Source organism: Pantherophis guttatus, chromosome 7, assembly GCF_059756535.1.
Source record: "Pantherophis guttatus breed Tessera chromosome 7, ASM5975653v1, whole genome shotgun sequence".
In the NCBI taxonomy this organism is placed as follows: Eukaryota; Metazoa; Chordata; class Lepidosauria; order Squamata; family Colubridae; genus Pantherophis; species Pantherophis guttatus.
Genome location: NC_142069.1, coordinates 85,277,541 through 85,291,320, shown reverse-complemented (window position 1 = coordinate 85,291,320; position 13,780 = coordinate 85,277,541). Strand labels below are relative to the sequence as shown.

Sequence of the window (13,780 nt, the reverse complement as noted above, 5' to 3'; positions counted from 1 at the left end):
TCGTAATTAAAGGATGGCCTGTAATGACCTGTAAAGCTGTAGCCTGTTCTTGGGACTTCTAACAAAGCCATTACTGTTGATACCACGGAATAATAACCGCGGTTTTATTAATCCGTCTTTGCAACTTGCCATATGCTTTTGAAGCGTTCGGCCTACTTCCACAAAGAAGAGGGAGCCAAGTTGTTCTCCAAAGCACTTGAGGGCAGGACAAGAAGCAATGGATGGAAACTAATCAAGGAGAGAAGCAACTTAGAACTAAGGAGAAATTTCCTGACAGTTAGAACAATTAACCAGTGGAACAATTTGCCTCCAGAAGTTGTGAATGTTCCAACACTGGAAGTTTTTTAAATGTTGGATAACCATTTGTCTGAAGTGGTGTAGGATTTTCTGCCTAAGCAGGGGGTTGGACTAGAAGACCACCAAGGTCCCTTCCAACTGTTATTATTATTCAATGTTCTATTTATTTCAGAAAATATATATGGCCGCCCAACTCACTCTTAAGTGATTCCAGGACAATTTGAACAGAACAGAACAACAGTCGGAAGGGACCTTGGAGGTCTTCTAGTCGAACTCCATGCCCAGGCAGGAAACCCTATACCATTTTAGACAAATGGTTGTCCAATCTCTTCTTAAAAACTTCCAGTGTTGGAGCATTCACAACTTCTGGAGGCAAGGTGTTCCACTGATTAATTGTTCTGTCAGGAAATTTCTCCTTAGTTCTAAGTTGCTTCTCTCCTTGATTAGTTTCCATCCGTTGCTTCTTGTCCTGCATTCAGGTGCTTTGGAGAATAGCTTGGCTCCCTCTTCTTTGTGACAACACCTGAGATATTGGAGAATTGTTATCATGTCACCCTCTAGTCCAGTGATGGCTAACCTTTTTGCCATCACGTGCCAAAAGCGGGGGAAGCGTGGGGGGTCATGAGCACGCGTGCCCACACCCATAATTCTATGCGCCCCGCCCCCCCACTTGCACGCATGACCCCCCCCATACTCCCCCTGTTTTTGGTTTGTCGACTTCCGGTAGAACCGGAAGGCCCATTTTTTGCTCTCCCCAGGCTCCAGAGCCTTTCTAGGAGCCTGGGGAGGGCAAAAACAGCCTTCCCCACACCCCCGGAGTGCCTCCAGAGGCTGGAAACAGGGTGTTTCCAGATTTCTGGTGGGCCCAGAAGGCCCGAAAATCAGCTGGCCAGCACACACATGTGCACCGGAGCTGAACTCGCGTGCCCACCAATATGGCTCCGCGTGCCATCTGTGGCACGCGTGCCATAGGTTCGCCATCTCAGCTCTAGTCCTTCTTTTTATAAAACTAGACATACCCAATTAATTCCTGCCACTGTTCTTCGTATGTTTTAACCTCCAGTCCCCTAATCCTCTTTGTTGCTCTTCTCTGCACTCTTTCTAGAGTCTCCACATCTTTTTTTACATCATGGCAACCAAAACAGGATGCAGTAATCCAAATGTGAGAGTTAAAAAAAACCCCAAACCTCTCAGAGAAAAATGAGGAGACCGTGAACAAGTAAAAAGCAGATTTATTGTAGAGGTATATTGTAGAGATTAGTTACAGGAATAATTCTATTTCTCTCACAAGTGTGGTCTAACGAAGGCTATTTACAACTTACAAGGCTAAAAGCCCAATGCAAAAACAAATCTGGTGACAACAATCAAAGGAGCCATTTGAAGGGCTCCATCTAGAGGTGGGCTACTCCTGGTTCAGTCCGGTTCAGGCAAACCGGTAGTTGCGACCCGTGGGCTTGCCTCTGCCCCCCCCCCCCGCCCCGTCCTATATCGTCATGTTTTTGAAGCTGCACACGCATGCATGTGTGGAAGGCGACCAGGGTCACATTTTCAGTGCTGGGCAGACCGGTTGTTACAACCAGCAGCAGCCCACCACTGGCTCTATCCCACTCTGGGGCCCTCAGGCCTGTTAGCAAAACCAGGTCTTGGTGTCAAAGTGAGGTCCAATCTTATTTCTGCAGGGACGATGTTCTACAGAGGAGAGAGGGAGCCACCACAGAGAAGGTCCTTCTTCTTGGTCCCACTTGATGGTCCCCCTTAGGAGAAGTGACCCCTAACATTCCCTGCCTCCCCGCTCTGGTGGGTTGATGTGACTAGAGCCGAACCTATGGCACACGTGCCAGAGGTGGCACGCAGCGCCTTCTCTGATGGCACGCGAGCCGCCACTCCAGTTCAGATCCACTGTGTATGTGCGCACGTCTCCTGCCGGCCAACTGGTCTTCAGGTCTCTGCTGCGCATGTGTGGGGGGCAGGGCGTGTGCGGGGGCCACACATGCATGCGCGTGGGGCAGGGCGCGGGGCCGCACGTACATGCGGGCAGGGTACATGCACGGAGGCCACACGCACATTGCATTTGGGGGGATTTGGGCGCATTCACGCAGGTGCTTTGGGCACTCAGTGCGGAAAAGGTTAGCCATCACTGGACTAGAGGAAGATATATAAATAATTCCCTAAATTTTGCTGAAAATGTTACCTACCCTGTTTCCCCCAAAATAAGACATCTCCTGATAATAAGCCCAAACGGGCTTTTGAGCGCATGGCAATAAGGCCAAGCGCTTATTTCAGGGTTCAAAAAAATATAAGACAGGGTCTTATTTTTGGGGAAACACGGTCGTCTGATAATGAAATATTCGGAAACCAACCCACAAGCTCGGAGAACAAACCTCCAGATGCTGTCCTGAAATTCCAGATTATTTCAGAGTCCATGAGCTGGTCCTTCATGGACCTTCTTTTTTACTTCCAGAGACGGGGGCAATAGAGAGATAGAGGCAGAAGGAAATGTCCGCAATTGATACAGTTCTCCAGTTAAACATGAGGAAACTTTACACAAGTCAATAAAATAGTTATCGGAGGTCATCATTGATATATCTTTCAGGCCATTCAGGATTTTGACGATGGAATGGTTCGAGATGGACCTCTGAGCTCAGCACTGCTGCATTATTAGTTTTGCAACTTGTTCTTTAACTTCTGCATCGTAATGATGCAACAGAGATGCCAGTTTTTGAGTAAATAGAGAGTTGTCGGAGAGAGTAGAAAAAACTGAATCTTCGTTGTACAGATTGTGGATAGCAGAACCCTTGTCGTGGCTCATGGACTTCGTCAAGTTTGTGGCAAACACAAGGACTCTGAGCAAAATTTCTTTGTTTATGCAGCTATCAAACAGAGATAGGAGGAGAGGCGCCTGGAAAGACAGGGAAAAAAATGTAAGCCTGTTCATTTGTGATTTAAGTTTAAAGAAACAGCGTGAATTTATTATTTAATAAGTTAACATTGAGTAGATAAGAATAATACGCTGCTTTGAATGTTCCCAATGAGTTAATAGCCAATTATATGTTGAGTCACATCAGGAAGGATAATTTCTGAAAAATGCATTGGTTTATACATTAAAAAAGGTAAATGTTTCCCTCGCGCATATGTGCTAGTCGTTCCTGACTCTAGGGGGCAGTACTCATCTCCGTTTCAAAGCCAAAGAGCCAGCGCTGTCCGAAGACGTCTCCGTGGTCATGTGGCCCACATAACTCAACGCCAAAGGTGCACGGAACGCTATTACCTTCCCACCAAAGGTGGTCCTTATTTTTCTACTTGCATTTTTTACGTGCTTTCGAACTGCTAGGTTGGCAGAAGCTGGGACAAGTAAAGGGAGCTCACCCCGTTACACGGCACTAGGGATTCGAACCGCTGAACTGCCAACCTTTCGATCGACAAGCTCAGCGTCTTAGCCACTCAGTCACCGCGTCAAATTTGGTTTATACATTATGCTTCAAAAAAGAAAATATCTCTGGATTCTAGAATACGATTTCCTGGATAACTTCTATTTCATTTCAAACCCAGAATGCTCATGTCGCTTAAACACCTTCAGCAATTATTTGTAAACAGCAACTATTACTGTTTTAAAGTTAATGCCCTTAAAATTGACAAGCGCTATAAATAAAGCTTACAACGATATAGGTGCCCACAGTGGATATGCAACGAAGGGACAAACGTTTTCCTTCAAAATTTGAAGGGATTCATAGTATAAGAAATAAAATAAATGAACGAGTGAAGGAAACTGTCACACAAGAAGGATAAAAGCAGATTTACCTGTGAATTAAGTAGATGTTCTGCCATAATTGGGTTTGCTGATAAGTTCACAAGGACTTTCAGGACTTGAACCTGTAACATTGAAAAGGGTTTCTCTGACTCATCTATCAAATTAATATGAGGTAGAAGTACATTGGATGGACAGCTAGGATTTAAAGGTAATAGATAGTTTAGAACTGTAATGGCGAACCTATGGCACGCGAGCCTGTGGGCAGGCGAGTGTGCCCTAGCTCAGCTCCAGCACACATGCGCGCTCTGGCCAGCTGATTTTCAGGACTTCTGGGCCCACCGGAAGTCATGAAACGGGGGTTTAGGGAAGGCTGTTTTCACCCTCCCCGGGCTCCAAGAAAGCCTCCAGAGCCTGGGGAGGACGAAAAACGGGCCCACTGGGCCCACCATGCCATCGCGTGCCAAAAGCGGGGGAAGCGCGCGGTGGGGGGGTCACGCACACATGCATGGGAGCGGGCCACATTGAATTATGAATGGGGGCATGCGCATGCATGACCCCTCTGCGCTCCCTACCGCTTTGGTACGCAACGGCGAAAAGGTTCACCATCACTGGTTTAGAACATGGTTTGTCTGGGCTGCATTGAAGGCGGAGTTACAGATAATCCTCAATTTACAACGGTTCACTAAGTGACCGGTCAAAGTTACAACAGCGCTAGAAAAAGGCGACATGAGAGTTTTTCACGCTTACGACCATTTGCAGTATCCCGATGCTCACGGGATCAAAATTCAGATACTCGGCAACTGACTCGTATTTATGATGTTTGCAGTGCAACTTAACACCTGCGGTGATTCACTTAACAAGTGCGGCAAGGAAGGTCGTAAAATGGAGCAAACCTCGCTTAACAACTGTCTTGCTCAGCCAGAAAAAAAAATTTAGGCTCAATTGTGGTCGTAAGTCAAGGACGACCTATATTCATGTTTAAATGATTTGCCAGTTTACATTTGACTAGGATTTTATTTCAGTTTGGAAGGTCAAATAGTTACACTCCATTCTCATTTCTAAGATTTATTCCATCTCATGAAAGAAAAAAAAAAACCAGGCAAAACCATTTTCTACTACAGGTAATCCTTGATTTACAACAGTTACTGACAAAAGTGACTTATGGCCATTTTTCACATTTATGCCTTTGTAGCATAAATGTGAAAAATGGGACACAGTGGCTCAGTGGCTAAGACGCTGAGCTTGTCGATCAAAAGGTCGGCAGTTCAGCGGTTCGAATCCCTAGTGCCACGTAACGGGGTGAGCAACAGAAATTTGGGGCTCAATTGTGATTGTAAGTCAAGGACTACCTATATTTAGTTTCAGAGTAATTAATTGGGTTAAAGTAATTTTATTAGTAATTAGGTTAAATAATTAACCTAAAAGGCTAAACACTGAATGTTTCCTTTTTCTATTTAACGATAAAACAGGGGGCTTATTGTACCTGAGTCCTTTCATTTCCTTCAAACAGCAAGTGCAGAAAATTGGGTATGAAGCTAGTCATCATGTAATGATAGTCATTTGTCACAGAAATGTTGGTTAAAAATCGAAGGCCAGCTAACTGCAGTTCGGAGTTTACAGAAGATGCTTCGACTTCCTCACACACTTTGGTAATATAGATCTAAGAGGGATAGAACATAAACACAAAAACACATTTACTAATACGTTACTACAAAGCCCTAGAGGTCTCGTTTACTTCACGGGAGAAAGCAATTACCGTATTTTTCGGACTACAAGACACACCTGACTATAAGACGCAATCTAAATTTAGAAGAGGAAAACAACAAAAAAAAGTTTTTGGCCTCCACGCGTCCCACTTTTGGCCCTTTTCCAGCCTTTTTCCAGGCATTTTTTGGCCCATTTTAGAGGCTTTTTTTGGCCTATTTTTGAGGCTTTTTTCAGCCCATTTTCAAGGCTTTTTTCGGCCCTTTTTTTTTAAAAATGGGCCAAAAAAAAAAAAGCCTCAAAAATGGTTGAGATGAAAAAAGGCCCGAAAACAGGCAGAAAAAAGGCTTGAAAAATGCTAAAAAAGGCCCGAAAATAGGGTGTGCGGAGGCCAATAAAAAGCTGGCGGGTGGGCGGATCTTCGGCAATATTTGATCTATAAGATGCACAGACATTTTCTGGGTTCTTCAGAACTGAAGCAGCTTCTTGGATGAGAAGCAAAACGTCTTCAAGGAAAAAACCAAGGAAGTCCAATTGCCTCTTGAAGAAGCAAAGACTGATGTCATCTGATGTCCATTCTCAAATTCAGATCACCTGTTCCATAACAGACAGCTTTCTGGTTAAAGCCAAGATTTTGTATCAAGTCAAATACCTAGTATTAACTTGCTGATATTTTTACTATTACGGATGGTTTTAAATTGTTTTTTTTTATTTACATTTTACATTGATTATTAACGTGATATTAGTAACCCTCAACTTGCATACAGTACCCAATGCCTGGGGTTTCACTTTAATCACCCCTATATTTAAGAAAGGCAAAGAAATTTTACCCAGTTAATTTTCATCCGTAAGACCTCATCAGTAAGTTAAAAGCCAGATAAAATTTATCGGAAACTTTTGGATAAAGTGAAAGATGATATCCTTATACTGAACACACTGTCGGAAGGGACCTTGGAGGTCTTCTAGTCCAACCCCTGATCAAGCAGATGACCTTATTTCATTCCAGGTAAGTGGCTGGCCACAAATTCTACTGTGGGAAAACGGGAGGGGGGATTATATGGAGTGAATATGATATGTAGTCAAAATAACATTCTTTCTAGAGAGTCAAGGCCATTGTGCCCTGCAGCTGTGCTGAGAAGAATGAGGACATATTTTCTGTTCCGGAGGGTATCTGATTGGTTTATGTGATGGACATGTGGGTGAAGGGCAAGAACTTGAATTTTGTTTTGTTTTGTGAGGAAAACCCGGAAGCTCTCAGATTCGGGTTTTCCCAGATGTGCCAATATGACATCTCTAATAAAAATTAGCTTTGAGGAAACTCAAGCCTCGGAGTTTGATTTCGTTGAGGGGTTACTTGGAACCCTGACATTAACCCGAATCTCCTTTCTAACTAAAGCGGCTCCCCCAAATTTCGGGGTCCTGAGCCCCAAGCGTCAAGCTGACACTGGACAGCGCAAAGACTCAGGGAAGACGACAGATTAATTAGTCTCATAAAATTATCCTTTTTTTTTTTTTGTAAACTTCAAAGAGATGTTTGGCTCCAACTCCAGAGTAACTTACATTTGGAACAAACTCATATTTTTACAATGGATGGACATATTGTCACTCTATTACATCCACTCCATGTGAATGCAGGTAGTCCTTGACTTACAACCATTTGTTTAGTGACCGTTCGAAGTTACAATGGAACTGACAAAAGTGACATGACTGTTTTTCACACTTACGACCGTTGCAGCATTTCCATGGTCAGGTGATCAAAATTCAGACACTTGGCAACCGACTCATATTTATGACGGTTGCAGCGTCCTGGGGTCATGTGACCAGCTCCTGTGACCTTCTGACCAACATGGTCAATGGGGAAGCCATATTCATTTAACAACCGTGTGATTAACTTTGAAAGCTGCATGATTTACTTAACGATGGTGGGAGGGAAGGTCGTAAAACAGAGCAAAATTCACTTAGCGAAACTTAAGTCTCTTAGCGATGGAAATTTTGGATTCAATCGTGGTCTTAAGACGAGGACTAACTGGATACTCTTTTACCTCATAGTATTTTCCTCTTTTATCTCTCCACCTTACTTTATTGCATTTAATCTAATTATTGTGTTGGGTATGCCACTGAACTGAACATTAGTCATCTCAGGCATCAGTAAATCAGTTAATGATGTCAAAACAGCACATACAATCCAAAGATCAAAGCTCTGCCCATTTTTATATGCTGTAATATATGTTGAAAGGTCGTAGGACTTTGATCAATCAATCAATCAATCAGAATAGAGCTGGAAGAGATATTGGAAGTCATCTAGTCCAACCCCCTGCTCAAGCAGGAGACCTATATCAGTGATGGCTAACCTTTTTGCCGTCGTGTGCCAAAATCAGGGGAAGCACCAGGGGGGGGGGTTTGTCACGCACGTGCATGCCCATATCCATAATTCAATGTGCCCCGTCCCTCTGTGCATGTGCGCATGACCCCCTGCGCTCCCTCCGCTTTTGGCACACGATGGCACGGTGGGCCTGGTAGGCCTGTTTTATGCCCTCCCCAGGCTCCAGAGGCTTTTTTGGAGCCTGGGGAGGATGAAAAACGGGCTTCCCCACCCCCCTGAAGGCCCTCTGGTGGCCGGAAACAGCCTGTTTCCTGACTTCTGGTGGGCCCGGAAGGCTCAAAAATCAGTTGGCCGGCATACGTATGCGCGCCGGAGCTGTGCTCGGCCAACGCGCGTGTGCCCACTGATATGGCTCTGTGTGCCACTTGTAGCATGCGTGCCATAGGTTCGCCATCACGGCCCTATATCATTTCAGACAAATTGTTGCTGAATCTCTTCTTAAAAACTTCCAGTGTTGGATCGCCCACAACTTCTGGAGGCAAGTTGTTCCACTGGTTAATTGTTCTCACTGTCAGGAAGTTTCTCCTTAGTTCTAGGTTGCTTCTCTTCTTGATTAATTTCCGTCTGTTGTTTTCCTGTCTTGCCTTCATTCACACACATCATTTTGAGGTCACCGTGCGCCGTGGATAACTCTTCTAATCCCTATTAGTCTCCCGAGTGTGGTGAACTAAGACAGTTTATGAACTATTTTTTAAAAAATGGCGATGCTAAATAATATCCAACTGATCAATATCACACGTAAGAATAAAGCTAGTACTCCCGCTGCATTAAATTCTTTAGAAACTTTGTTCATATGCATTTTCATTACACATTGTTATTTTAAACTCACCTTTAGTTCCTCTTGATTTTTAGTATTCATACTCAAGTTATTGAGTGCATTAAGTGTTTTCTGTTTAACATTAGTGACGGGAACTGAAAGCATTTTTCCAATCACAGAGAGGCCACCTAAATTCCGAATGATATCCTATAAATTAAACAAATAGGAAAATATCATATATAATCATCTTCATTCCTAAAGTCCCCCCAAAAAACCCCTCATTTCATGGAGGGGAATTTGCCCAACTCAACTACACTGCTCTCTAATTTATAAAAAAAAAAACCTGTTCTTAATAGCTGAGTTTATTGGAAAATAAAGTTTAAAGATTAATAATGCAAAGGAGATCATAACACATAGTCACGATCATATGGTCACTTTGAAAAAAATGTTCACAAAATGCCCAGAAGTAGTTAATATCTCAAGCCACCATCCTACAAATTGCTTTCTGTTCCTTTCTGTTAATGCTGAAAATTATTTACCGTATTTTTTTTTTCCCCCACTGGTACGATAGGCTCTTATTTCTTGATTTCTAGTAATGCGGTCGCCATTTCTTTCACATATAAATTCATTCCTTCTACAGCAGAAAGATCCATATTTTTTTTGACTTTGGGACTGAGGGGCCATGGCTGCTGGTAGTAGGATGTCGCCAAATAATTATTTTGGTATCTTTTGCAACTGGGGAAGGCTTAAAGACCCAAGACAGCCTTAAGCCAATAACATCCATTTCCCACTTAAACATCCACAAACACTTGAGAGTCAAAATGAAAAAAGAATCAGAATAATTAGCCCATTTAAACACCTGCAATGTGGTGGAAACTGTGACTAATCTCCTTAGCAGGCGACGAGCTGAAGCAGCAGAAATTTTGTGCATAAACACCTTGCTGTACGTCACTATACGGAGGCATGAAGTTGTACCGGGGTTACTTTTCATTACGGTAATTCGTTGTGGGAGGCACAACGAGTAGCAAACCGATTTTTCCCATAAGAATTATTTATTTATTTATTTTATTTTAATTAGATTTGTATGCCGCCCTATCTCCCATAGGACTAAGGGCGGCTCACAACAATTAAGATATACAATCTCAATCCAAGTAAGTGTTGTGGCTCCGTTACCTGAGCCTGAACCTGAGCAGGAGAGGACTCCGAGAGTGTAGGAGAGGAGCTGGCAAGGCCTCCCTCTCCAGGACCCTCCTCTCTGGCAATGCCTTCGGTGTCCGCCGAAGGGCAAGATATAGGGCCGGGGCCAAGCACGTCCACACAGCCACAGGTGGACAGTGATGAGGGAAATGAGTCTTGGCTGGATCCTCGGCAGCGTCGCAGAGATAAGCGTGCGCATCAGAAGAAAAGGCGTGCCAGAGATTAGGCTGAGTCACTGGACCACACCCCACAGGGTATAAAAGGGGGTGAGGTGGCCATTCAGACTCTGTGACGGACAAAACTAACTACTATCGGGTCACATTGCATCTTTGGAAACAACATTATCGGCCTTGGATTTATTTTACGAACTGGACAATTCTTAACTGTGTGTATTTTGTTTGTGAGTAAAGTTCTTGGCAAGCAGCTACTGGGTTGCTGCCAAGCTTCTTATCGGAAGAATTGGTTGTCTGCCAGTTTATTTAACCCCTGGCTGTCTGTTTGTGTGCGTGTGTGAGACGGGGACAGAACAGTAAGAAACATGTTAAAATACATATTAAATGCATATTAAAATACATTAAAAATCAAAACCCCATCAATCCAGGCTGGGGCAATTTAAACAGCCATGTTTTTAGTTCACGGCGGAAAGTGCGAAGGTCAGGGGCCAACCGGAGCCCCCGGGGGAGTTGATTCCAAAGGGTGGGTGCACCCACAGAGAAAGCTCTACCTCTGGGGGTTGCCAGCCGACATTGTCTAGCCGACGGCACCCTGAGTAGGCCCTCCCTGTGAGAATGCACCGGACGATGGGGAGCTGTTGCTGGTTGCAGATGGTCTGACAGATATCCTGGGCCTAAGCCATGAAGGGATTTATAGGTCATCACCAGCACCTTGAATAACGTAGTGAGTCACAAGGCAGGTGACAATGACAAATTCTGAGCTTGTGCGCATCAATACCAAACAAACGATGAGTATCGGGACAAAATGTTCGCATCAAAATGTGTCGAATACCAATTTCACACCAGAACAACTAGAACAAATTCACACCAGAACACCAGAACACAAGGACAATTCCCACCCCCAATGCCATCACTCTGCTTAACAATTAATTCCCACAACACTGTCAAATAATTTACTAAGACTGTATTACTATTATCCGTCTCTTCCTTATTAGTATCGATCTCTTCCCACTTATTACTACAACCATGTTGCTTGTATCTTTCAATTTATATTGTTTTTATTTGTTTCCTAGTATGATTTGATAGCTTATTAGTAACCTTGGCTATCGCTAAGTGTTGTATCTTTTTATTCTTGATGGATGTATTTTATTCTCCTTATGTACACTGAGAACATATGCACCAAAGACAAATTCCTTGTGTGTCCAATCACACTTGGCCAATAAAGAATTCTATCCTATTCCCTTCCCTTCCCTTCCTCTGTCCTAATTCTAATTCTAATTCTAATTCTAATTCTAATTCTAATTCTAATTCTAATCCTAATCCTAATCCTAATCCTAATCCTAATCCTAATCCTAATTCTATTCTATTGAGTTTCAAAGCAGTTGAGCACCAAGGTATCACTCATTGGTGGGCTGCCCCCGGTTCGCACCGGTTCTATAGAACCGGTAGTAAAACCAGCGGGAGGCTCTGCCCACCGACCCCGGTGTCATCAAAATGCTTCTGCGCTTGCGCAGAAGAGCGCACAGCCCCATTGCGAACCGGTAGTAAAGGTAATTAGAACCCTCCCCTGGTACCACCATATCATAAAACGATACTTTCCAAAAACTCCATTTTTAAATGAATATTCTCAGTCTACCATGAAGATTGCACTAATTCTCCTTTTTTCCCCCTCCCAAAGTTATTACAATGATTGAATTTGGCTTTAAATCCCCTTCATTTCTAGGAATTGATTAAAGGGATTGATTGATTAAAGAGGATCATTTTTTAAAATGATATCTATTATAACAGGGGTCTGTCTCCTAAACTTGGCAACTTTTAAGACTTTGTGGACTTCAACTCCCAGAATTCCTCAGCCAGGCTGGCTGAGTGAATTCTGGGAGTTGAAGTCCACGAAGTCTTAAAAGTTGCCTTGTTTGGATGTATTACAGCATTGGCTTCTTTTTCTAGGGTGGCATGGAAACAAAAGAACAGCCCTTACTTGATTGACAGAGAAAGCCGCGCTGTTGCTCAGAGTAACCAAGATCTGTTCTTGAACCAAAGAATCCTCTGTAGACTCCAGCAGATGAAGAAGACTCTTAATGTGACAGGCCTCAAGAACGGATTTTGAACCATCACTGCCCCCTAATGTTAGAAAATAAATATTACACCTAATGGTTGTTTTGGTTTCTCACCCCCCCCCCCAGAAATGCCAGTAATCCTCCATTTACGACCATTGAGCCCCACATTTCTGCGGCTAAGCTAACTGGGACCTGGGTTAAGCGACTGGTGCCCCCTTTTACGACCTTGATTCCCGCAGTCGTTAAGCGAATCGCTGCCATTGTGAATGTCAAATAACAAGATCGTTGTTCACCAACTTAGCCCCTGAAAAGGTTGGGCTCCCTTGCGGTCCTAAATCGAGGATTAATCTGCGCAGCCGCGTTCCCGCGGGGAAAACCCAAATGCAAAATCGGCACGGCTCAGTGGCTAAGACAGCGGTCTGCAAGGTTAAGCTTGGACCCGTTTCCCACAGAAAAGAAAACACCGGGAGCCACAAAATCTGGCTGGGCGTGGCCAACTCGATGTCACTCACTTCCGACAGTCACATGACCCCCCCTAGCCACGCCTACCCAGCAGGTCATTAGGGCAGAGAACCAGTTGTTAAAAAAAAACAGCGGGAACCACAAAACCCTTGTGACATCTCTCTCTCTTCCCTCCCTCCCTCCTCTCCCTCTCTCTCTGTATCTCCCTCTCTCCCCTCCCTCTCTCTCTCTGTATCTCTCTCTCTCCCCCTCTCTCTGTATCTCCCCTGGCCCCTTCTCCATCCCCCGCCCTCACCCTTACGTTCTCAGGCCAGGCGAGGAGTGATTGGAAGCGGAGAGCGAGGGGCGGGGCCAGCCAGTGGTGGGACAGGGAGCCACAGCAGAGAGTCCAAAGAGCCGCATGTGGCTCCGGAGCCGCAGATTGCCGACTTCCTGGGCTAAGACGCTCAGAACGGCCGGCAGTTCGAACCCCTAGCATAGGTCTCCTGCGTGGTTGGACTAGATGACCTCCAAGGTCCCCTTCCACCTCCGTTACTGTTATTATTACACGTGTTCTTTGGAGGGGGGGGAAGAAACACGTGGATTTAAAAAAAGGGGGGCACAAAACAGGGGAAGGGGAAATCTGACCTTGCGGAGGGGCCCGGTGGGGGCTGCTGGACAACCCGGGAGACCCCGAGGCTTCTCCCCCGCCGAGGCTGCCCAAACCCTTCGGTCGTGGGGATGCTCCGCCGCTCCGCCTGGAAGTCACCCGATAAAGACCGTAGGCGACCCCGGCCGCCGCCAAGCCCACCAAGCCGACCCGCAACGTCCAACCGGCCGGTTCTTTCATGGCAAAGCAAGGACACGCGTTTCTCCCGGGCCGGGGAAAAAAAAAAAAAAAAAGGAATGGGATAATGGGGGAAAGGCTTTGCAGCACGTGGGAAAGCGACACCTTCCGCTTGCACGCGGGTCAGCCGGTCTCCACCTCCAGGGGGGTGGATCCCGCGGATCCCCCACTGGGAG

General features: G+C 44.9%; 1 protein-coding gene across 1 annotated transcript; it reads right to left on the bottom strand.

Annotated features, from left to right (window-relative positions):
• Nucleotides 1-1,511: 1,511 nt before the first annotated feature.
• ARMC10 (armadillo repeat containing 10) lies at nucleotides 1,512-13,770 on the bottom strand. Its single transcript, XM_060692659.2, has 6 exons — nucleotides 13,406-13,770; nucleotides 12,238-12,380; nucleotides 8,962-9,096; nucleotides 5,529-5,705; nucleotides 4,096-4,167; nucleotides 1,512-3,196 (listed from the first exon to the last, which is right to left on the bottom strand). Exons 1-6 carry the CDS (start codon nucleotides 13,605-13,607, stop codon nucleotides 2,939-2,941), a joined length of 987 nt encoding a protein of 328 aa, XP_060548642.2. The 5' UTR covers nucleotides 13,608-13,770; the 3' UTR covers nucleotides 1,512-2,938.
• Nucleotides 13,771-13,780: the final 10 nt, after the last annotated feature.